The sequence below is a fragment of the Silurus aristotelis genome, assembly GCF_946808225.1.
Source record: "Silurus aristotelis genome assembly, chromosome: 2".
In the NCBI taxonomy this organism is placed as follows: domain Eukaryota; kingdom Metazoa; phylum Chordata; class Actinopteri; order Siluriformes; family Siluridae; genus Silurus; species Silurus aristotelis.
The window spans coordinates 33929134-33953541 of NC_139575.1; the positions used below are offsets into that span (position 1 = coordinate 33929134).

Sequence of the window (24408 nt, forward strand, 5' to 3'; positions counted from 1 at the left end):
GACATTGCAACTAGAAGGATTCAAACCCTGATCCTTACCATCAGCGAGGCACCAGCCTTAATCCGATGAACCATGGAAGAGATCAGACTGGGAAGCATGTTTAGATGAGGCAAAGCCTTAAACCACTGAGCGACCGCTGCTGAAAAGCATGTGTGCTTTTTGGAGGGTTCATACTTTGTTTCATGCCAGCACAGTAAGAAAGAAGGCATGTAGGACTGGCTTTGAAACCTTATCACCAGCGTGGACTATATTAAGGACCATGTTCAGGCACAAGCCTTAACCCACTGAGCTAACACAGAAGTGTTGTTTTTTTTTTTTTTTTTGGTGGAGTTATCTTTCATTAAAGACCAGGAAATCAAGAAATTAATCCAACAGAGAAAGTCCAACTTTTACCCGAGTATTTGAAAACATGAGGATCTGTACTTCTACTTAAGTAAAGGATGTGTGTACTTTTGCCACCTCTGTGACCTGGTATAATTTAATTTAACATTAAAACACAATTAGCAAATTGTTTATCTGTGCATTTACTAAATGAGCACTGTGTTACGTCCGAACTGACCCCACTGTATTATTATAATCAATTTCTATTCTGTTCTTAAGTGTCTTAATTAATTTGTAAATAAAATGTTAAACCTTTATTTCAATTCCTTGTTTTTATTGTTGTGATAATTTTTTTATGATGGTTTTACTTAATTTATGTAAAGCAGTTTGAATTACCATTGTAATTGACGCAGTCTCCATGCAACAATAATAACGATAGAAACAAAGTTTTTCACTGTGGAGACATATCTTTATACTGTAAGTACAATTTGACTGTATTATTTGTGTCCCCTTCAAAAATTGTTAATGAGAAATTTTATATTTATTGTCCCCCCCTACTGTTAAATGAAATTTACGCCCATGCCACAAGGCAGCGCTTTATTACTAACCCAGCTGTCATCTACAGCCCCTGACCACAGATACAAAGAGCAAATGCATGAGAAATGGAAAAGAAAAGTTAAAAAGTAAAAGCAGAGTAAATACAGTCATGTAGGGTAAATGGCTAATTCTGGTCCTTTGTCGCCCTCTGTTGACGATTAATTGTTTGTTGCGTTGTATCCATAGCAACGTTGTGGCGTCTCTATAACAACGTCACAACGCGCTACTTTGCTTGGACGGCAAACGGAAAGGTACCGTATGATTGTTCAGGACTTTCTGTCAGGTTTACTTTTAACTACATCTGCTGAGGTTTAATGTCAATGTCATTGTCGAGCAGCCTTTATGCTTCTGTAGAGTTTGAAGTAAAAATTAAAATAAATCGATTTGCTATTCATCAATAGTCAACAGTTTTGTTTTGTCTATTTTGTTTTTACTCTCTGTGTGGTCCAAGATGGAGAGGATGAAGAATGGGACAGCACAGGAGACAAAGTGCAACAAGGGACTGTGGGACTGTCCACGATTTAAATACAGCAAGGAGACTCAGGAATTATTACAAGGTGAGTTTGTGTGAGTTTGTCAATGTTTATTACGTGATTTATTCATTTATTTATTGTTTGAGTAGGTAACTGGTTGATAGATAGATAGATAGATAGATAGATAGATAGATAGATAGATAGATAGATAGATAGATAGATAGATAGATAGATAGATAGATATTAATATTTGATTTATTGGCTGATTGATATATTTGTTTCATTGTTATTGATTGATCTATTGGCTGGTTGGTTGGTTTGTTGGTTGACTCACTCACTCATTGTCTTTCCACAGTGATGATGCAAGAATCACGGCTCACCACCTTTCAGCAGCGGCACATCAACAACCAGTTGAAAAGTGAGATGTTCTTCAAAAGTCTTCAAGTTTAACTTTGACTGGTTTAACTTTATTACCAATCTTGTGAGAAATACACACACACATACATTAGTGTACAATTCGAAAGCCTTGATCAGTTGGACTGTTTTATAGCACAGTGCTGTACAATTCTGTATTGTTGTTTTTTCTGTAAATATAGACAGTAGCCCCGGCTATAAATGAAGTCATGGGTACGTTTTAATTTGTTTGTTCAAATATATTAACCTTTCTTTAACGAACAAAACATATGCCAGTCAATATGACAAGTTTCTGCAAGGATGTTTATGTAACATTTAAGCTGGTAAGAGAATATAGTTCTGTTTATAGTTCTTATAATATAATCAATAACCAGAACTTGATTTACACAACATTGTCATTATAAACAAATAGAAAGCACCAAAGTGCCATTCATTTGGAGTTTTATTCCTCATGTTGTAGCAGCTGTTGTAATATTGACAAAATCCTGGAATTCAGATTAGCATGCATTGTTCTAAACCAGTTCCCTTTGTGTTGGTGAGGCAGCAGGTGGAACTTTACCAGTAACCTGTCATCCAACATCATCAACGACACCTGTGCAACCAGAGCTGAGAATCAGCAAAGGCCCAGTTCTGTCCTTCAGATCACAGAAACGCAGAGCAGAGCAATGCAGCGCCGGTGACAACTACACACGTGAAAGATTTCGACCCAGCGCCACACGTATGCATCAATCATTCTTACAATACCAAGATCAGGTTCCTTTCCTCCGTTGCATTTAAATGTATAACCATTTTAAGATTTCCAAAGCCTGCCCATGAGATCCCAGCATGCATTGCACCCAAGTCCTACCTTTCATATGGGTGATGAGCTCACAGGATGCTTCCATGTTGTAATTTCATGGGACAGTGGTGGGAAGTAACGAAGTAAATGTAATCGAGTAGCTTTTTCGCATATCCCTACTTTACTGATGTATGTACTCCCCATTCATATGGGGAGACTTTTACTTCGTTCACTACATATCAAAGTCAAATATTTTATTCAAATACATTTTCTGAAATCAACTGTTCCTTTTTATTTATGAGTGGATAAAAACTTAACCTATCAAACACGCAGTAACCTGCCAATCAGGGTTGAGCACGCGGCCCGTTTTGATTGTTGATTGTTGGCGTCTATTGGTGGTAGCACCGACATACTGTTAAAAATCAAGCAGAACATTTTGAGAGGAATAAATGATGGAAGAAACTCTTGACTGGAACTCGCCCTTAAACCCGTCGCCTTATTTGCACGATTTTTATGAAGTAGTTGAAAAAGTGGTTTTGGGCTCATGATAACTCATTAATATAATTTTATTAATAGATTGTTGTATTAAGAGTAGCATTAGAGTCTTTTCACATAAACTGAGTTAATTAAGCAAAGAGTCTTGTGACAAAAATGATAATAGGAACATTATAGCCGTAATAGCACTTTGGATACTTAAGCACTTTTGAAGGCAAATACTTTTGTACTTTTACTCAAATGTTTAAATTGAGCACGTGTACATTTACTGGAGTGATAATTGTACCTACTGTATCACTACTTTAACCTAAAATACATGGTTTGTGCACTTCATCCACCACTGGATTGGGATATGTGGGTGGAACCTTAATTCTTGATTATTGTATTTGGGGTCTTTAGGTTATTATCTGCTCACAATCTGAGATTTCAAAGAGTGTCGATCCTCTTTGGGGAGAATTAAAAAAAAACAAACAAGAGCATCATTAATTACTCAGATTTTTAAGGACTCAGGAGTGCAATTGCTGTTCCTCATTATCTACACTGAGCCTATAGTTTGACTAGTTGTTGAAGCAAATGCTTTAAGATAAATAAAATACACTTCACTCCCTGTCGTTTCTGGCCGTAGGAGACTTGGAAAAAGAGAAGCGCAGACTGCAGAACATCTTGGCTACAGGCCAAGAGGAGCCCTTGCCGTCCCGCACGAGGCCTGCTAACAGAACGGAGGACACTGAGACAGACAGGTTCCAGGAAGGTATGCTCTAAGTAATTTCCAATTGGCTCCAAACATGTATTAATGATTTGGTTGTAGAATGTGATTTGAGACACAGCCCCTGTTTTATCTGTCCTGCACAGTTCTGAATGAGATCGAAGAGAGAAGGCAGTTTTTGGACGATATGAATGCTCTTGGAAAAGGAAACCAGTACCATCACATTATTAACAGTGAGATATCTCAGGTAATACAGCATAGACCATTAGATTTGTGTGCGCTTTTCGAGTCTCCCCGTCCGCATTTAGTCCTTATTCGTTTAATAGGGTTGAAGTTCTAACCCATCTACACCATGTCTCTATGAAACTTGATTTGTACTGATGTTGGAAAAATCAGGTGTCCCAATACTTTTGTTCATTAAGTGTGTATATATAACCATGATCTATTTTGTGCTAACAATGAACGGATGCTAGTAGAGAAATCATCTCTACTGGCCTTTTGTTGGCATTCGATTTCCTGACCGTAGCTCTGAAAATAAGGTTCACAAAGATGTGTGTTGTTCAGCCAGAAGATCCATATATTTGTGTATCACACTAGTGGAAGTCACAAACCACCATTGTCCAAGCGATTATACACCAAATCAGGCACAATATTATGACATTATAACATTATAAGCGGTGAAGTGAATAACACTGATTATCTCTTAATCATGGCACTTGATAATGAGTGGGATATATTAGGCAGCTAGTAAACATTTTCTCCTCAAAGTTGATGTGTTAGAAGCAGGAAAAATGGGCAAGCGTAGGGATTTGAGAGTGTTTTAAAAGAGAAAATTGGGACGTCTAGACGTCTGGATCAGAGCATCTCTAAAACTGCAGCTCTTGTGGACTGTTCCTGGTCTGCAGTGGTCAGTATCTATCAAAAGAGCGCCAAGGAAGGAACAGAGGTAAACCGTCGACAGGGTCACTGATGCAGGTGCGGAGTGAAGGCTGGTCCGTGTGGTCCGATCCAACAGACGAGCTCCTGTAGCTCAAACTGCTGTTAATGCTCAAAAGGCCCTGGACTTTTTTGGCAGCATAAGGGGGACCAACACAATATTAGGCAGGTGGTCATAATGTTATGCCTGATCAGTATTCTTAAGGTAATAGGTTTTTGAAGTTATTTGCCGGTTTGACTGATCACTATAATTGTTTCATTCAAACTTTACTTTACAAGTAGGATTAAAAATAGGGTCAATTTGGACTTAATGTATTTCACTGGTGTACAGATTAGAAACAGAAAACTCTATGGGACTATTAAATAGCCAGATAAGTATTGTACACAATTATATTCAATAATCATGTTCATATATTATTGTTCGGAGGTCTTTAAACTAAAAAACACTCCAGTCACACTAACATTTTATTTTGGGACGTGTCGGTCTTTCGCAGAAAATCCGAGAGCTGGAGGTGATTGACAGGGTGCGCAGCGAGGAACTAAAGAGGATCGAGGGAAAAGTGCAGAAAGCTGAAGAGCAGCCGTGAAGTAACGAACAGTATTTATCAGTTATCAGTACTGCCTATTTATTAATCATGGACTATACATGATTTCAGGTCATTGTTTTGTTTGTTTGAATGAGAAACCATTTTACTGAGACATAAAAATCAGATCCTTTTCATGCGTTTTACCTCCCAAAATAATGTTTGCATGTTTCCACACTTATGCGACAAAAGAAATAAAAGCGCATTATATAAGAACGAGAATACGAACACAAAAGTAGACAAAGGACGAGCGGAAAACTCTGCGTCTGTATCAAGACGCGCACACGTTCTACATTTAGATTTTCTTTATAAATACATTACACAACAGTACAATTTTAGACGGATGCTCGGGCCGCTCTCGTTGCGCTTGAAGGCATTTTAAAGAGTATGGATTAAAAACTTAGCTTTTTTTTTCTTCCTTTTGAAAAAAAAAATGTGAGCAATTGAGGTTAATAATTCATGGTGATAAAAATTTCTACATTTAAAACAAATCTTTTCATGGTAAAGAAATAGCTTGTTTAGGTCTACAGTGGACACAGCAAGATCTGCAAACGCTTTAAAAAGTGCTATAAAAGCATTATTAACATGAATAATGAAGTCTTCCTGTTCCTTGCTTACTGCATGCCGATTTTTCAGGTTCGTGATGCACATTATAGAGACGCATTAATCTGATCACAGTCAATACGACCCCATGTTACTAGGAAAACCACTTGGTAAGCACATTGCACTTTAAAAAGTCTGCAGATTCTGTGTCCTCCTATTCTCCAAACCTCTTTTTTTATTCCCCCAAACTAGAGTAGAGCAGATTTACACAGCACCCCTAACACTCAGAGATTAGTACCTGAAATCCATGAATGAGCAAATAAAACCGTTCATACCTGATTCTAACTGTTCTTGCTGTTTTTTTCCGTTCTTGCATTTTCTCAATAAAAGCTTGTCTTTGTCCTGAACTAATACCATTACACTGATGTAGAAAAGGGGAGTTCTAATGAGAGCTCATCACAGAGCTCTTGGAACTCATATGGTCCATTCAGTTATCGTGCTCAGCTTTTCTCTTTACGTGGACTCGGGCTCTTTGCAACGTCGCCTTTAGTGCTCAGCCTTTTCAACACCTTCATAGGTTTAAACTTGGCGGCCTTCTTCTTGTGCTCGCTCTCACCATGAAACTCTGAAAAAAAAGATTCGATAGGAAAGAATGAAATATATCTCTCTTTTGCCAAATGTCATTATAAATAGGGCATGGACATGAAACATGGAATGGGCATGAAAGCTGGAGGTTCATATAAATGATCATCCAGACTAAATATAATTTCCCTGGTATAGCATCCTTATTTATTTCCAATCTATATTTCTTCATTCACTAGATTCATAAAGCTGTGATTTAGAGAAATACTATGAGAATCAAGGCTCTGTACCTTTTTTCTTTAACATGGCAGCCACTAGCTTGTCCTCCTCCTCTTCCCTAAAGAAAGCGAGAGATCTTTATTACACCGAGATAATAATATAAAAGAATATTTATACGTATCCTAATCAAATTTAAGAGTGCAAATCGTATTAGTGAAAAGTATACCTCTGTCTGTCCTGATCCATGCTGTTGATGATTTGGTTCCTCTGCTCAATGATGGTCACCAACTCGTCCATCAGCTGCTTCTCTCGATCACGATCCTCGTCGTTCCACTCTTTCTCTAAAAGACATGATGAAAGAATAAAAGAAAGTGGGGATAGGTGGTCGGTATTAAAATGCACCCAGAATTCCAAAACACCTTCTTTACTGATTAATTCGTTTGCAGTTGCCTTTAGTTGAAGCAGGTTTGTTAAACAGAATGAACGCAAAAGACATAAGTAAACAACTAGCTGTATTAAAATCAAAATTATTCACCAGACAGTGGAACATTATCTCGAGCGAATACCCGCGATCTTAAATCATGTGGCTATTTTTACAGCAATGTCAGATTGGCTGGATCTAAATAATTGTCCTGTAGTTTTGTTTTATTTTTTGTTATTTTTTTGGATATAAGACAACAGTGCACACCTGGTTTGTTGAGAAGACACCTGAGCTCATATTCTACGTCGGCCTGCCTTTCTTCCAGATTCTGCTGCTTCACCCTGACAAGAGAATACACCACACTCATGAGCTTTTCCCAATCTGCCTCGATGCTTATAAAACACTTGTGCTGATTCTTTTTCGTTTGGTAACTTACGTGTACACCAGCTCTGCTTCTCGGCGTACCAGTAAATGTTTCTCGTGAATCAGAGTGAACCAGTCCACCAGCAGCCGCTCCTCTTCTTCCTCTGAAACGAAGTTACTGACGTGAGTAAGGAAAGTATCCACTGTTTAAAAAGTAGCTCAACATCTCATGGTTTTCTGAGCTGTGCTCAGTGTAGTACCAAACATAACCAGCAGGAGGATGTCCTGTCGACTCCTAATTTCCTGCTTTATTCTCAATTGACATGCAATAGCACAAAATATCACAAAGGAATCAATCAGTCAAGGCAAATCCAGATGGCTCAGTTCAATCGATTTCTCACCGTTAGAGCAGCCTCTGAGTTTCTGCTCCAGCTCCACTCCTCTCTGCTCCAGCTCATCCAGCTGCTTTTCAAGTGTCACCATCTCGACATTGATGTCCTCAACAGGGATGTACTGATCTGACTGCACCTGCACCATTGGCGACAAGGCACTAGAATTACTTGGCCCGCGTAATTGACAGGAGTGTGAAAATAAAATTGAGAACTAGTCATGTGTTAATATTTTACACTGCAGAGATGAAGGGTACCTTGCGCTTGATAAGAGGGAAGCCGTGTCCCGGAGCAGGAGGGCGTGCAGGTCGAGAGCCTTTGGGGGGTCTGGACTGTGGGGAGGTGACTGTTGAGGAGGCTTTTCGATTGAAAGGATTTACCCGCTGGAAAGGAGGAGGACAGTGGTGGGAAAAGAGAAAAGTAAAAGAGACGGAGGAGAAAGAAGGATTTATAAGAGGAAATGAGGACAGCGATAATAGCAGTTAGCCAAAAGGCATAAATACATTATTCATCACAATCTACTTAGGTTGAGAATGTTTGCTGGAATGATGCCATGGCAACCTTCAAAACGAATGCCTTATTTGCCAGCCACAACCTCAGCAACTACACCAAACACAGACAAACAGATAGATAGATAGATGAAGTGGTATGAAAAGGTTTCGGGACTAATAATGTTAACTGGTGTAAATCCAGGTGCATTACCACGTCTGCGATTTCATCATGACCATCAAGTTAGAACTAAGAGCACACAGGAAATTCCTCATGCAACTGGCCAAATCTGCCACAGATTCTGCAATGAGTCGTTCGAGGTGTTTTGAGTGGCAAGAGCAGAAGAACATCACTAAATGTCCACCAGAGATCAGGAAGACCTTGAACTAGCTCGCAACTTGCGCAGGATGATCGTAGGAGAACAACCCACACCCACTCTACTCGCCAGATTTTGCTCCTGCGGACTTCAACCTTTTCCCAAAGATTAAGATCCGGCTCAAAGGTCGCTGTTTTGTCACCATTGAGGAGAGCATTTTTTTATTTAAAGAGACCCACATTTTTACCCCTACTCAAGTCTTTCCCCAGTTGGGCCAAATCCAAAAACAAAACAGTCAACCACAAGAACAGTATGACTTAGAAGAGGATGTGCTTCTTTCTGAATACAGTTTCACACCAGGTTTCTTCCTCATGCTACCCGATGAGGTTTATCCTGTCACATCTGCCTTGCTCATTAGAAATCTAAATATAAATCCACCTCCGGATTTCTGTGTAGCTGCTTCATGATCATTGTCTATTGTCAAAAGCGGCATACAATGCGGATAGAAATGAATGTTTATTATTAGGAATATTTAAAAAGAAAAACACAAACGATGCCACGAATAACACAGATTGATGCAAAGCCTTTTTTCTATATGAAGCAACTATGATTTAGGCTTCATGATGTAATTTTAAACCATTTGAATGTATATTTGTTCATTTTGCATATATGAATTCCAACTGTTTTTCAGAATTTGTGTTGACAGCAGCCCAATAAACACGTTACTGGACTTCGGAGACTACAAAACGCTCACCTTATTGGGCGTATTTTGCTGTGGAGGAGGAGAGCCAATCAGAGGACTTGGAGCAGCTGGTGGGCGGGGAGGAGGTGGTCTCATCACCTTGCTTCCTGCACTTCTGTTTGTCTCTGGTGTCGCCGGCGCCGAGCAAGTATTACTGTGGGGTTGTGAGGGAGATGGACTAGGTGAGATATGCGACTTAGGTTCAGATGAAAGAGCTGAAGGGGAGGAGCCAGGACTGCTGATTGATGGTTCTGACACGCTTTTGGTGAACACATGCTCTTGTTCAGTAAAGGACGGCCGTTGGGAAACTGCAGGGGCAGCGGTTCGGGGGAAGCCGTGTTCTGATGAAGAGGATGAGAGGCTCTCGGTGCTCAGAGCTGGAGAGGGACAGGCAGAGGAAGACTGAGAAGAAGGAAGTGCTGAAGAAGAGCAGGCAGGAAACGGAGCACAAGTGGAAATGAATAGAACATAAATGTACAGAAATGAAGAACAAGGAGAACATCACAGATCTTATGGACACAAACATCAAAGCAGAATTCATAAAACTATTTAATTTGTTGTTAGGCATTATTCTTTACACTAATATTTAATTAACGTTCTGATATTCTAACACCTGGACTAATAAAACCTTTCACAAATGTGATGAAAAAAAATATCCAGGCTTCTGGTCAGTAACAATCACTGACCTGTAGGGACAGATTTTGGGACTCGGGGAGCTGGCCTTTTTTTACTCCGCCCACTTCTTGGATTCTCTGAGTGGGCGGGGCTCTCGACTTCAGCAGTCGTAGAAATCCCATACCAAGGATGGACTGCAACCACAGAGGACGGGACCGGTGCTTCTGAGTATTCGGTTTCCGCCTCCTCGCCGTTTTCATCATCAAAAGGATTAGGGGGCGCGGCTGGCCGAGTTTGCTCCTCGATTTTGGCAGGAGTCGATGTAGAGAACTGAGGAGCAACTACAGGTCTGGGAGGAGGAGGAGCCAACTTTTTCTTGGACTCTTGTTTGACAAGAGCCAGCCAGGGAGGGTCTTTGGGTTTGGAAGAGTCACTGGATTTAATGGAGCTGATTAGAAGCATTGGCAGTCAGAGAGATGAGACAGTCACATATGAAGACATTCATAACATGGAAAAAAAAAACAGACGAACAGAAAATGGATCTCTGGATGAATGAGTGTGTACAAGTCTTACCTTGCAGGTGACTGGGATCTTTCACGTGGAACTGGTCTCCGATCACCTGCATTTTCTAGCTCAGGAAGAAAAAAGGAAAGAATGTGGATGTCTGATTTTATGTATAAGGAAGAAGACAGAAGGTGTCCAGATGTTTAGAGACAGAGCCCACTTATTCAATTACTTATTTAACACCAATCACATGCTCCCTGTGGATGTTAAATGTTACCATAGTTATGGCTTCACCATAATCCGTTCCAACTACAATAAATCTTACCCCCCCTACCACGTTTATTCCTAGTCTAATACATTTAAACCTAAACAAAAAGAAATTACATTTATTTCACTTTTGCATGGAAAAAAAAACAAAACACAACACCCACCACTGACTGCTGGAGTCTGCAGAGGCCTTGGTGGGCGTGGCCTTGGTACAGGACGAGGACTAGGGCAAGGGTCAGACACTTTTCTTGGGGCAGGGACTGGTCGATTCCCTCCTGTGGTGCTCCTTACTGGGGTTGGGGGACGATCGCCATTAATGACTTCTGTAGCTGGCTTTGGCTGCTCTTCCTCCTTTAGTTCCTCTTCATCAGATTCATCAAAAGGATTTGGTGGACTGGGAGTGCGGCGTTCTAGCTGTTCTCTAGCGCTAACCTGCAGTTCCTCTTTTATCTCCTCCCCTCCCTTTTCCTTTTGCCAGCTCTCTCTCTCTGGAGAGGGTGTTTCGCATGATTTATCATCCGCAGCAGTGTGTTCGTTGGCATCGGAATAATCTGGCAGGGTTTTTTCCAAACTTCCCCCGCTTGGAGGAGATTCAGGGCTGGCGCCTGGTGATACCGGGCTAATCTGCTTGCTCAGATCAGAACGACCGTTCTGGGTGCCAGGTATCCTGGCAAAGTGGTGCGTGCAGACCAGCGATCCGGCATCTCCTACGAGTTTGTAAGAGCCAGGCAATAAAGTGCTGCTGCATTCCATACACCTGAAATGAATACGCAGCGTCAGTTTATAGATCAAATAGTGGTGCTTTCTCTTTGTGAATTACAAAAGCTTTCTGTCCCCTAAAGACAGCAGAGGGGACAGAAAGGGCAATATTACATTTACAATTTTCTACTGTTATAATAATAATCATATCAAATAGCACAAATTATTAAATAATAACATTATGTGCTAAACGATTCAAAACTATTTTATTGTTCTCAATTCCTCATCAAGCTTAATTAAAGCTTTGGCATCTTCTCAAGGAGCTTCACACTGGTGGTTTTTCAGAAATTTCCCAAATCATTCCAGCATCTAAAGACTGTCTCAATCATAACTACTCATACACTCATATAAAACTAGCTCATTTGTGATTTGGATGAGAATTGGCGTTTCTTTGTTTCTTTAGACAGGCATCCGATGTCATACCTGAAACAGTTACGGTGGTAAAGTTTGCCATCGACGAGGAACCTTTGCACCAGATGAACGTGTTTCTCGCAGGCTGCACATGTACTGCTCAGATTGCTGCGTTTTGATTGGCTGTCTGCGTTCGACTGTGTATGAAACAAGTAAGGGCAAGGAAAGACGAGTAAGGGGTAATGAGTTTCAAAATATACAATTGGTTTACATTGAAAAGGAAAAGGTCACATGGGGGCAGTAAGGCAAAAGACAATCAGGAAAAGGAGGATAAGGAGAACGAAGCTCAAAATAGCAGCGGGAACGAGGAAGCGGGCAGAGAAAGGATGTCGCCTTCTAAACAATACTGCACAGCAAACTAACGATCAGGAAACTAATCTTTATATAACATGTTTATTCGTTCAAGTGCACATACTGGTCACAGTGTGAAACTGGTCAATGCAGTTGGCTCAGAGCTGAATTTAAGTTAGTACTGAACGTACAGTCTAGACAAGAGCCTGTCAGACTGGAGGCAAGAAAACATGGGTTCGCCGGGGTGTAACCAAAGTGTCAAAACACTTGTTACATGTTTAATCACATCCTCAATTAGGATCTGATTGTCTTACTGCATCTCAAAACAAGAAATTCTCCTCACACAGGAAAACTTCATCAAGTGATCAACCTCTCATAAACTCGTAAACTGATCAATGCTGGAAACCTTTTGCATTGAATATGAATATATGGAATTTATTTTTTTTTTATTGTAAAATTGTATCATATGGTTTGATCTGCAGGACCTCCACAGGTGCTAGAGTAAAGCAAAAGCACAGACTGACTCTGCTGTACAGATTTCTAGACTAAGCAAAAAAAAAAAAAAGACTCCAAACAAGGAGTCTACAGTCACTGCAATAGAAAATGAGGCTTAACATGTCTGGAAACCATTGAAAGACTAACGAAACTCATCATCGAACACAATGCTGCCGAGCTCAGTACATTTGAAGCACGTTTAGAAATCTTTAAATCAAAATCAAAATGCTCTCACATGTCCGTGCAGAATGCCAAACACTTTTTCCTAGAACTAAATGTTTAAAACTGGAGAAAGAAAGGAAACATCTACTCTTCTGCTGTCTCTGGCACCCTGAGAATCTGGATTCATTAGCACACAAGGTTTCTGCGTAGGCTTTCAGAATGCATTAGTCCTGATTGAGGACATGGACTTGAGCCAGATTCTGTCTCTCTGTATCTTTCCTGGCAACATGTTTCAAAAAAGCTTAAGCTTTTAAAGCATAATAACAACTCAGGACTTTCAGCCATTTTGTTACATTTAGAAATCATTTTTTGGACGTTCCTGACTTTTGACTATTTTTTGACGTTTAAAAGCCAATGAGATTAGAATTGTAGCAACAGAGAGAGTCGCATATGATTGTAATATTTCATATTGCAGTTTCCTACCTTAGATGTTGTGGTTTTGTCTTCTAGAGGTGTTGGTGGTTTCTTTATTGCTGGTTCTATATGACCTGAACTGCTCGGTCTCTTCATACAGGGGGGATTAGCTGTAAATAAATAAATAAATAAATAAATAAATAAATAAATAAATAAATAAATAAATAAATAAAATTTAAAAAATATATATATATATATATATATATATATATATATATATATATATATATATATATATATATATATTAAAAAAAAAAATTTAAAATAAAAAAAAACCCTTCACACTGCATGAGCCAGAAAATTAATTACAACGTCTACGTGTAAAAACATTTACTTCATAGACAGTAGCATTTATTTCATAAACAGTTTTTTTCTATACTCTTTTATATGAATGCACTGGCTTTTACCGACCTCATAATTGCTCAATTAACAAGGTTGTAAATGAGATCTTTTCCCTGTATGATCCCACAAAAAGTTTTATTCTTCTTTAAAAATTTTGTATGTATTATATAATGATGCTGTGAGTTTTTTTTTAAATCCGGTTAGTGTTTCTGTTCTGAGTTCAAATATGAAATATCTCATGAGGAAAGATAAAGAAAGTCTAATCATATCTGAATGCTGTGTCTAATCATATCTAAATTGTGTGTTATCTCAACAAGCTAAAAACGTGTAAATGTTAAAGCAGCTATACGTGTCCTCTCACCAACTTATTTGTCATCAAGACGGAAAAAAAAAAAGAAAAGTCCTGCTACAGTCAAATTTCAATAATAGACATATTGCTTACATAGAAAGCTGAAAGCAACTTAAAACAGAAAAAATACCTTTTTTATGAATAAAAGAACAGCAATAATATTTCAGCACTTGTATACAGTGGCGTGAAAAAGTGTTGTCCTGATTTCTTCTTTTTTTTTGCATGTTTGACACACTTTAATGTTTCAGATCATCCAACTAATTTAAATATTAGTAAAAGATAACATGAGGGCCATGTAGTTTAGGATTTTGTTTTCTCTCAATAATAAAAAACCTTCATTTAAACACTGCATGTTGTGTTCACTTGTGTTATCTTTTACTAATATTTAGTGTGTGAGTGTGTTCCATACAAAGGTGTCCACTTACCTTGAGATTTGTTTGTAAAGAAGTTGTAGTACTGTGAGACGTAGGTGATGATACTAAGACGATCAGGCACTTTCATAGATACCATGTCTTCTGCGTCTAACAGGGCTGGAATACCAAGCTCTGTCTCTGCCAACTCAAATGCCTGGGATAGAGTGACCAAGTTAAAGAAAAAAAAAGAAACAGAAAAGAAGATTTGAATTATTAGTATGTATTTACAGGAAATGTGTGTGTGCGCGTGTGTAACCTATATCTATCTATCTATCTATCTATCTATCTATCTATCTATCTATCTATCTAGACAAAATTAACGTGTTAATAACGGGAAAACACAAAGTAATTTTAGCGGCACTTATTTAAATAACGCACGATTAATGCGGTGCGCATTAATGTTTGACCATTTTATTGAAAGATATTAATAAATAAATATGAAAGATATATATAAATGTTCAAACTGGCGAAAAAAAATTTTTAATCACTAAACAATTGTTTTACTGTCTTAAATCGAGTGCCAAAACCTGCCAAGCGCCTCCGGCAAATAAAACCGTCCGTGTGGAAACACAGCAAAAGTTCTGATGATTTGTCATTTTAAACACCATAATTATTTTAAAACATTTACAAGAATATTTTGTCTTCATGCTCTCTGTTGAGTCTGGTTTCACTAATAATAAAAGTACATTTGCATAAAGCATCCGTATTTGTCCACGCCCGTGTGCGATTAAGTTGCGATTATTCATGAGTTTATTAAATATTTGAATGTTTACAGATACAGTTTGGTGAATAGATTTATAAAATGACATTTAATAATAATGCACATAATATATGCAATTACACCCTGTTATACCACATCAACAAATCCCAAATCTCTGCTAGTTCAGGGCTTTCGTTTTGATCTCAGCACTGGTGGACTTCATCTGGACTTTAGTATCGCTCTGCACTTTTCACACTAGGACAAAAGGACGCTTATCTGCAAAGGTGAAAAAAAATTTTTTTTGCATTGCTGATAAGACAGGCGAGCTCTATAGCTCTGATAATTACAGGCTCCAAACGCTGCGTCAGCTGGTCAGCAGGTTTAGTGGTAACTGAAGTCTAAATGTTTCACTTACACAGCAGCACCAACACCAACAAACAAACCTGAGCCTGTCAGTTGGTCAATACCTGGTGTTATAACTGGAGTTAAATACTCCACAGAGGTGTCTGATACGACCAAACATCATTCTGTAATTGAAGTTACCATTATAATACGTGTGTACAAATCCAGGTGTCTGGAACATGAAGATGATGTGTTCAGTCTATTAGACTTTAGGCTCAGTAGTAGGTTAACAGTCACTACTGACTTTCAGGAAATACATTATGTCATTTGGTATGCTCATTTAAACAAAACATGGGCAGCTCGAACCTGTAACTATAGTAAATGCTGGTAAAACGTTTACTAATTGGATTAATTAAAATCAGAATCCCAAGCAAGACTAAGGAAAACAAAACAAAACAAAGACAAGTTATCGGTTTACAGTTAAAGCAAGTAAAAAAATTATTATAATATTTAGCATAATGAAATTTGGCCATCAATTGTTAGTTTCGTCAATTAGATTTCTTTTCAATGGCATTTCCAGGCAACCAAAACATGGATATGGGTATCATGAGTTTCAATGTATGAATTTCAAAATTTTACAAACTTCCTTCACGTTGTCATTATGTGGTATTGTTTGTAGAAACCTCAATTGATGAATATAAAAAAATAGATTTTAATGATACGTATTAAATTTCCACATTGCCCAGTTTGACTCCCACAAGGACAACTTGTGATATAAGCCTAAGTTTATAGGTCCAGTTTGGTTGATTCCATTAGATCAACCGGTATGTACACCGCCATCAATTCCTTTTTATGTTCCTTCAACGAAAATTTCCAAATAAGATTAAACTTGCATTATTTGGCTAAAATTCTGCTGACCGTTTTAGCGCTCCAGCCAAACCATGAGCAGTGGAACGCCAGAAAGTGTGAGCCATTAACAGCAACTACCCAAATCCTGAAGCTCAGCTAAAATGTCAGTGTGTGGCACCCTCTAATTTTCAGATCATTTAAAACTGAGGCTACAAAAATGACTAGCTGAGGGCGATACTCACCAGCTGGTTGTTTTCGTAGACATTTTCTTTGGAGAGGGAGTCGAAGTCTCTAGAGCACAACAAAACGGGGAAGAAAAGATCAGGGTTAGAAACATGAGACGTGATCTTTCACAGGAGTTGAAAAACAGTAGGGATAAATCAGTCGGCTATGCCTGGATAGAATACATCATGCTGTGGGTAACTTTGGCGAAGTGCTCAGCAAACAAGGGTGGAGAATTTATGAGATTTCAAGCAAAGCGGAAATTCAACACGAGTCGAGCAACAATGGAATCATTGGTATCTGCTGTGGGAGAGAACTTGTTTCCACTCAGAAAGCCCACACTCGTCACAAAACCTGAATTTTGCGATCTGGAACGCTGCTGCACTAAAGGAACAGTATGGAGAATATTTCCAGCCAATTCTGGTTTGGGGTTTCCCATTTACTTCTTTACTTTTGCTAATACAGTGGACTATAAAAGGTGCCAACATTACAAACAAGAAAATTGTACCCGATCTAAAAAGATGTCTCTGGCTGTTAGAGCATTAAAATTTCCCTTGACTTGAACTAGGAGACCCCCACCTGCCCCTTGTGCACAAAGCAGGATCCATGAATATGTGCTTTACACAGTTTGGAGTGAAAGATCTCAAGTGGCCTGTTTTAGAGCTCTGACCTCAAACCAATTGAACACCTTTGAACAGTGCACTCCGGTCCTCCTCCTACACCAGCCCCTGACTTTTCTACCACCCTCGAGACTGAATGAGCACCAATCTTCACAAGCACACTCAGAACATTTTCACAGAAGAGTGAAGGTCATTATAACAGCAAAGGGGAACTTATTGTGGAATAAACGTTCAAAAAGCACATACCAACAACAAACTTGTAGTCGGGAGAAAATGTTGTCTATATAGTGTATATAAAAAAAAAGCTACATCCTCACTCTTTCTATTGTATTTGGCTCGTAAGATGAAGGTCACAAATTCACAGATTGAACATCACCTAGACGAAGTTTGAGCGGAGCAAACGTAACCCGGAAATGTGCGTTTCCCACGTCTTGTGAATGAAGTGCTGCTGGCAGAATTTGATTTGTTTTTATGCTGTGAAAGGTGAAAGGCGCGTTTCCTGCACCGGTGTCGAATATGACATTTTCTAAATGCTATGGTTACACTATATTTTGGAGCATCTCCAATAAATAATGGAAATCTTGAGGAGACAATACTTATAGTCTAAAATTACTACAGTTGCAAAGAGTTAGGAAGTTTCAAGACTGGAAACCTCCAGAAAAATGTATGGGAATACATAGGAATTAACAAGAATAAACTGAGAATGTTGGCACCTTTTAAGAATAAACTGAGAATTTATTAAAATTGCAGGTTAGAGGCCACACCCCCACTGAGGCCACACCCCCTACATGCACTGTGCATTTATTTTATTTTTTTCAGAAAATAAACAATTTCTTGAATCCTGCACGAAAAACGTCCATATTGGCGAGTATTTACGTAAATTACATAAATATGACACATTTGTGTTTAAAACTGCCTCGTTCAACATTATTATACAATACTTATATAAATAAGTCAAAAATGTCTTTTATTTTTATTTTTTTATATCTGTATTACTTTGCATGCATGTCAGCTTATGACCAAACAAAATGTTTGTATATGATACAGTTAATGATAAATTTCCCCTTTATTCCCAAAAATTCACATAAATTCCAGGTAAGTTTCCAACTTGGAATATTTCCCCAAATTCTTCGTAGAATGTCTGGAAATCTACCTTTTGCAACCCCCGAAAGACGACTAGCTACCATTTTGTGATTCACAGTTGCTAGATATAACCAGTTCCACCCTGAAGGCATGACAGACAAATTTAATAATAATTTACAAAGCCCTGGACGAATGAATGCACACAGAGCAATTCCATGAAGGGTGTCTATTGTCTCTCTGCAGGAGAAACAAGGTCATGTGCTTGGTATCCGAGTGCCTCGTGTCATAAGCTAAACAATGGTCTGTGTGTGTGATAGAAGGTTTTGGTGCGAGACCGCGAATGCAGAAGAGCCGCACAAGTGCAATACGTAACGCCAGGCAGCAGCAGGCTGCAATTTCCTCTGAAGCTGCTATGATACTTCCCTGACGCCATTCGAGACTCACCCTGGCCTGTCCTTAAAAGGAAACGGGATTTACTGTACTCTTGTCCAGCCTGAATCTTTCTACAATACAAATCAGAAACTGCGAACACAAGAGTTGTATACTTCTCAGAATATAGAGAAATTGAGATAGTTGAAGAATGATCAGTTCTCAATTTTTAAACCTTTTTCAAGCACCTGAGAGTTCCTAACGCAAGCTAATCTCAGCGAATGAGCAGGAAGTGAAAATAACTTATTCCTCTAGTTGTGATCAGTGTCTCTTCATTGTAATGCATCTCCTTTAAACATGTATCTACCCTCTATAGATATACTGTATATTCATGAGGGAACATAGATGTGTTCTGAAGATTTAGTGTTCCTGGCAGAGGTGGAAAGAGTAATCAAATATTCTACTCAACTCAAAACTCAACTCAAAAAGAAGCTCATTTAAAATATATGGGTTTTAAATGGATTTTAGTGTGAAAGGACAAGGGGATGTAAATCTCAAACTAGTTGGTTTAACTGCAGGAACATTTTCACACATAAAAGTGCAAAAACAAAAACAAAAAACTCTAGTCTACCAGTCTAATTTAAAATCTAAATCTAAAAGTCTGTATTTTTTTTAGATTTGTTTTTGAGTGCGGTAGGACTGTATTAGGGCATTTGGCAGACAAGCCAAGCCGAAGCATTAGTCTGTCATGTTAATTTAGCATTAGAACCCAAAATTCTCCTTTACACGCAGATTTACATGGTACACTGCTCTGTAGGACACATAGACGAACCTTGCGTGAAGCACCAGGTATAATCACAACCAAGCATCATTTTATTTGCGCAAAGAAAATGAAATTACTTCAGGGGGAAGCCGAGAGAAGATCTAGACGTAAATCAAATCAATATCGATTTCTTGCTGTCTGTGATGTATGACGAGACTTTGAACGCTATTTAGTCTCGGACAGTTTAAACCCTTGAACTCTATAATATTAAACAAAGCATGATTTCTTACTGATGTGTGTTCAGAATTTCGCATAGAAAACAAACAGTGTTACAGGAAACGCTCGTCTTGTTCAAGCATGCATGGAGTTTTTTTTATACCTCTCCCACACTTACTTTAAGCTCAGGAAGTTCAAGTAAACACCGCAGACGAAACTAACCATGCAACACCTTCTCAAAGTGCATTCGATGACACAGCAGCCCTGTGAAACACACACTCTAGGTGTCCTGGACTACGATTAACGATGAGGCCATGTCTGCCGAGACGGCGTTATGACTGCAGTCTATAATGATTCGTGTTATTATTGTTACAGTTCTGCTGACTATTTACTTCTCATTAATCTTTGTGCAATTCTTTATTTTTCAATTGTGATATGATTTTTCAATGCAAAAAAAAAAAAAAAAGGCTGGATTTTTTCTCTCATATCTCACCAGGCTTAAATTAGGAGGGCCTGTATTTAAAAAAAAAAAAGGCATCTTAAATGCTTTCAATTAAAAAAACTGGCTGCATTCGGGTGCATTCAGGTCATTTAAATGCAAAGTGAATGCAGAACAATGATGCATGTGCTTAATCGGACTCTGAATACACCTACCTTTCTCATCATATATACTGACAGCTTTGTTAAATCCACACTGAACAAACGAAGTTGCTAAAGAAAAAATACTCTTAAAAAAAAAACTCTTGACCTTTCACAACAAATGTAAAATTTTGCTTTTAATTTGGTGATCTAATATTTCTATTTTATTCAGCCATTCGCTAATGTGAGATAAATGCCAAAGATGAGAGAGAGAGAGAACACTCTACAGAAAACAAGTGGGCTGTTGTTACAGTCAGATTCCATTCTGTCGATCCACCTCATGTCCAGCATGCCTCTAATTGTGACCGTCAGAGAGGTGCGTTATGAACGGAAGGCGTAAATTCTGTGTGAGACACATGCAGGGTTTTTTTTTTTTTTTTTTAGGCATGCTTTTTGACTTTAGTCAAACTCAACCTCAAGCCATACACTATATGAACGAAATTATTGGGACGTGTGATTTTTTCCAAGTAGGAGGCCTACAATTATATACCATGTCTTTGGATCCACTCGAATTTTTCTCCTCACTTGATCTAGGAGACCTAAACCTGTTCCAGCATGACAAAGCCCCTGTGCACAAAGCAAACTGCATTAAGATATTCTTTACAGAAGTGTGGAGGTTGCTGTAACAGGACTAAATGTGGAATCGGATGTTCGAAAAGCGAATACGAATCTTGTGGTCTGGTGTCGGAAAACGTCTGTCTTAAAATTGTATTTTACATTTGACACATTATGACTGGGTTTAAATCTTTAAAGTGGGCAGGCCTAAGTTTTAAATAGCCACACGTTGGCATGCGTCAAGTTTCAAAAATAAGAGCGGCCGGATGGACCATGTATAACTCGGACTTTCAGTTCCTGTATTGGAGTATGAGGATGTAAAATAATACACAGATCTACAACCTGTATAAGCACAAGCTCAGCAACACCACATAACAACCTTCAAATAAAATCATCTGATACGCTGTTGTTGCTGTTGCAAAAATAAATTGGGAATGTTTAGTCAGAAATGTTTGAAACAAAAACAAAAGTATTGGGACACCCAAATGTTCCAGCCAATATGTGACTCCTGCCCAGACTGTTATCACAAATTTGTACAGGATGTGGTGGCATCGAATTTTCCTTTCACTTGGAAGTGTCCTGTTCTAGTATGATAATGCCCATGTGCACAAAGCCAGCTCCATGAAGATATGCTTTACACCTCTGACCTCAAATCCCATGAACATCTTGGAACACTGACTGCACCCCAGGCCTCCTCAGCTTACAACAGTTCCTGACTTTACCAACACCCTCGAAGGACAAATCTCCACAAGCACACTCCAAACTCTAGTGGCCGCACTTCACGTAATCGCAGAGCAGAAAATGGATCGATATTTACAAAAAAAAAAAAACAAGAAGTCTTCGGAATGGAGGCAGCATGTTTCTTACTGTCTAATAAACTCAAAGAAATTACAAAGGCGGACAACAGACTCAAATAGAGTAAAAAAAAAACTTGTTTTCGAAGACAAAACTAAACTATAAAAGGATAAACGGTGGATTGTCCTTTGTTAATTAGCAGAAATTGTGACCTTGTATGCTACGTGCCTGGGAACGCATTAGAAACCACTGACAGCGTGTTTTTCTTTTCTTTTTTTTTTTAAAGTACTCGTCAATATCATGTAATCAATACTGCCCTGAATAAACTACGTTGATGAAGTGATTGTTAATCGTGAGGAGGAAAAAAAAAAACTGAATCCTGAATTGCATCATTCCGTCTGTTCACTAGAGTGAAAATATAATGATGTCAGACATGTTGCTGTGTTTATTGTTTCTGTACAAGTTTTCCTTTGTTTTGTACTAAATGTTGTACTTAGTAGTGTCCTATTACTAGTGTCCCAGTTAGTTTTGTGTAGTCTTTATATTTTGTTCATTTATGTCATCTTATGTAATACCTTGGTCCTGTTTCATTTCACTGTGTACTACAGTTGGAATGATCAAAAAAAATTAAATAAACCTACTTGACCTGTCATTATAAACCTGATTTGAGTTAATTCAAGTTTATTTCTATACATCAGACTGCTTCCTATCTATGAACAGGTGATCAAAAAGGAATTGTTGGTGGTGGTTGGGATTTATTTAAGATTTATTATAATGTTAGTAGCTTGTATTGTGTTGTAGCTCTATGTTGTTGTTTAGTGTAGCACCAGGGTTCCGGAGGAACGCTGTCTCGTTTTTACCGTGTACTGTGTACCACTGTGTATAGTCGAAATGACAATAAAAGCCTCTTGACTTGACTTGACATCTGCCATACATGTGATATCAACACCACCATCATGGATAAAAAATCCCACTCGATTTGAAACCCGGTGCTGCATGACTACGTGTTGTGAGGTCACCAGTACGCCTTGTGATGTCACAGATATATGTTGTGATGTCACGACACCGCAATCGCACACGTAAAGTCGTGACCTCGTTCTAAACGTCGAACCACTTGCTATTTGAATAGACAATCGAAAAAGGAAGTCAGTGATGTTTTGGGGATTTATTTAAGATTTATTCCGATGCTATCAGTCATAAACGTAAACATTATAGAGGGATTCCGTGTTGTGATGTCACAACATTACCATCATCATTTGCAAAAGATGTGACCTCACACTTAACCTTAGGGGAACAAAAGAATGAGTGTTTAAATGATTTATTTATTATTGTTTGTTTGTTTTTTTATGATGACGTCAGTCACATTTGGTTGGACATGAAGTCCCGAGTCTGAATCACTGACACTGAATCATCTTTTTCCATGACACTGCAGGTGATTCAGCTATGGAAATTTTTAAATGACCAAATAAATTTAAAAAAAAGAAAATATTTACTTACATTAAATCAGGCCTGTGTTTGTGTATTAGAGCACAGAAAGCGAGTCCATCCCTGAAGGACGCTGCCATGTTCCTAATGTCCACATCGTTATAGCCCTCACACTGCACTCGACACCACTCCTGGAGGGCTTTTAACGAGCCCATTGTTTATACAGAAACAGTCCAGAGAAGTTATCTAAACTCTGGAGATGTTATTTGATAAAAATGTCGAATGAAATATAAAGAAATAAAGGACCTCTGTAGAGTCTCCAGGCGCGCGACATGAACAGTTACAGCGTTACACCTACCAGCGACTCAACTAGCAAACGTGAACACGTTTTATCCTCGGTAATAAAACGCCAAAAAAAAAGGTCAATAAACTGTTTAAAAATGTCCTTTAAAAAAAAAACCTATCTTCTTTCGGGTTATCTCGACTAAAATGAATATCCATGCTATCTAGAAAGTCCACCAGTTAGCGCTGGAGGCTAGTCAGCTAGCCGGCTAACTGTTATCTAGCCAGCTCCATGCAAGAAGTTTCTCCAAAGCTTCAAGAGATGATTCACGGAGATGTTTTATGCTTCATTTCTCCATCAGGAAACTTCAATGTGAAAGCACTCCAGGGCTCCATCCTGATCAATAAATTCAACACATCTCTTTTATTTAGATATAAATATCCGACTCCTTTTGGGTATTGACAGTTGTATTTTTTTCCCCAGGTTGTATCTGGACCTCCTTTTAGAAACGCCTTTAATTGAGGGTTCTGTGCATGAAATCCAGTAGATGGAGTGCAAATCACGGAGACTGATCCCTTCTCAATTCGCTGCAGAAGTGAGACGAGTGAACACACGCATGAAGACTGTAATCGGAGCGTTCAGGGATGACAAGTCCGATTCCACACGTTAATCACTACCTAGGTGCACTATGTAGGGTCTGGTGTACATACAATGTTTAGCTCTACATAGTAGACAACCTTTCCAAGAATCAGTTGTTTGACACGCGGCTGTTTGGGAGTTTGTGGGTTTTAGCGCACTCTTGTGGACAGTCGAAAAAATGTCAAAAGAATTCGGTTGTATTTGAACCGGATTCATTCTAATGAGAACAGTGGTTTCATTAAAGCCAGTTTCAGTGCAATTGGGTGGGGTTAGTGTCAAGCTAATAGAATACTAATAATGTGGCACCTAATGTCTTCAGTACCACTCACATTACATCACTTTATTACCATAAACTGTTTACATGCACATCTTTTCTTAATTGCTGCTATTTGCTCTTTGCACAACATTTTGTTTAAATTTTTTGTTACTGTTCACTTTACGTCCCTTAACAACAGGTT

General features: G+C 38.6%; 2 protein-coding genes across 8 annotated transcripts; one reads left to right on the top strand and one right to left on the bottom strand.

The window, feature by feature from the left end:
* Positions 1-1133: 1133 nt before the first annotated feature.
* Positions 1134-6010, top strand: cUnh22orf23 (chromosome Un C22orf23 homolog). The gene is made up of 7 exons (XM_083522545.1): positions 1134-1169; positions 1370-1475; positions 1747-1809; positions 2350-2523; positions 3704-3829; positions 3931-4031; positions 5215-6010. Exons 2-7 carry the CDS (start codon positions 1370-1372, stop codon positions 5305-5307), a joined length of 663 nt encoding a protein of 220 aa, XP_083378671.1. The 5' UTR covers positions 1134-1169; the 3' UTR covers positions 5308-6010.
* micall1a (MICAL-like 1a) lies at positions 5330-23921 on the bottom strand. Of its 7 annotated transcripts, none has more exons than XM_083522233.1 (17): positions 23387-23910; positions 23101-23274; positions 16584-16632; positions 14463-14604; positions 13356-13456; positions 11937-12061; positions 10919-11511; positions 10557-10611; positions 10055-10431; positions 9381-9787; positions 8079-8204; positions 7834-7960; positions 7506-7596; positions 7337-7410; positions 6875-6989; positions 6720-6766; positions 5330-6472 (listed from the first exon to the last, which is right to left on the bottom strand). In XM_083522233.1, the coding sequence occupies exons 2-17, from the start codon at positions 23241-23243 to the stop codon at positions 6348-6350; spliced, it is 2697 nt and encodes an 898-aa protein (XP_083378359.1). In that variant the 5' UTR covers positions 23244-23274; positions 23387-23910; the 3' UTR covers positions 5330-6347. The 7 variants fall into 7 exon arrangements, with proteins under 7 accessions (XP_083378359.1, XP_083378362.1, XP_083378364.1 ...); XM_083522236.1 differs by having other exon boundaries at positions 9381-9745; positions 23387-23906; XM_083522238.1 differs by having other exon boundaries at positions 9381-9745; positions 10055-10416; positions 23387-23801.
* Positions 23922-24408: the final 487 nt, after the last annotated feature.

Excerpts from the sequence above, each read along its gene's own strand:
- micall1a (XM_083522232.1), bottom strand. The coding sequence starts at position 23,243 with ATGGGCTCGTTAAAAGCCCTCCAGGAGTGGTGTCGAGTGCAGTGTGAG. Across the intron at positions 10,612-10,918 it reads GCAGACTCCAGCAGTCAGTG|AAAATGCAGGTGATCGGAGA; the intron begins GTGGGTGTTGTG and ends TTCCTGAGCTAG. Across the intron at positions 7,411-7,505 it reads GAAGCAGAGCTGGTGTACAC|GGTGAAGCAGCAGAATCTGG; the intron begins GTAAGTTACCAA and ends TTCTCTTGTCAG.
- cUnh22orf23 (XM_083522545.1), top strand. The coding sequence starts at position 1,370 with ATGGAGAGGATGAAGAATGGGACAGCACAGGAGACAAAGTGCAACAAG. Across the intron at positions 1,476-1,746 it reads GACTCAGGAATTATTACAAG|TGATGATGCAAGAATCACGG; the intron begins GTGAGTTTGTGT and ends GTCTTTCCACAG. Across the intron at positions 4,032-5,214 it reads TTAACAGTGAGATATCTCAG|AAAATCCGAGAGCTGGAGGT; the intron begins GTAATACAGCAT and ends GGTCTTTCGCAG.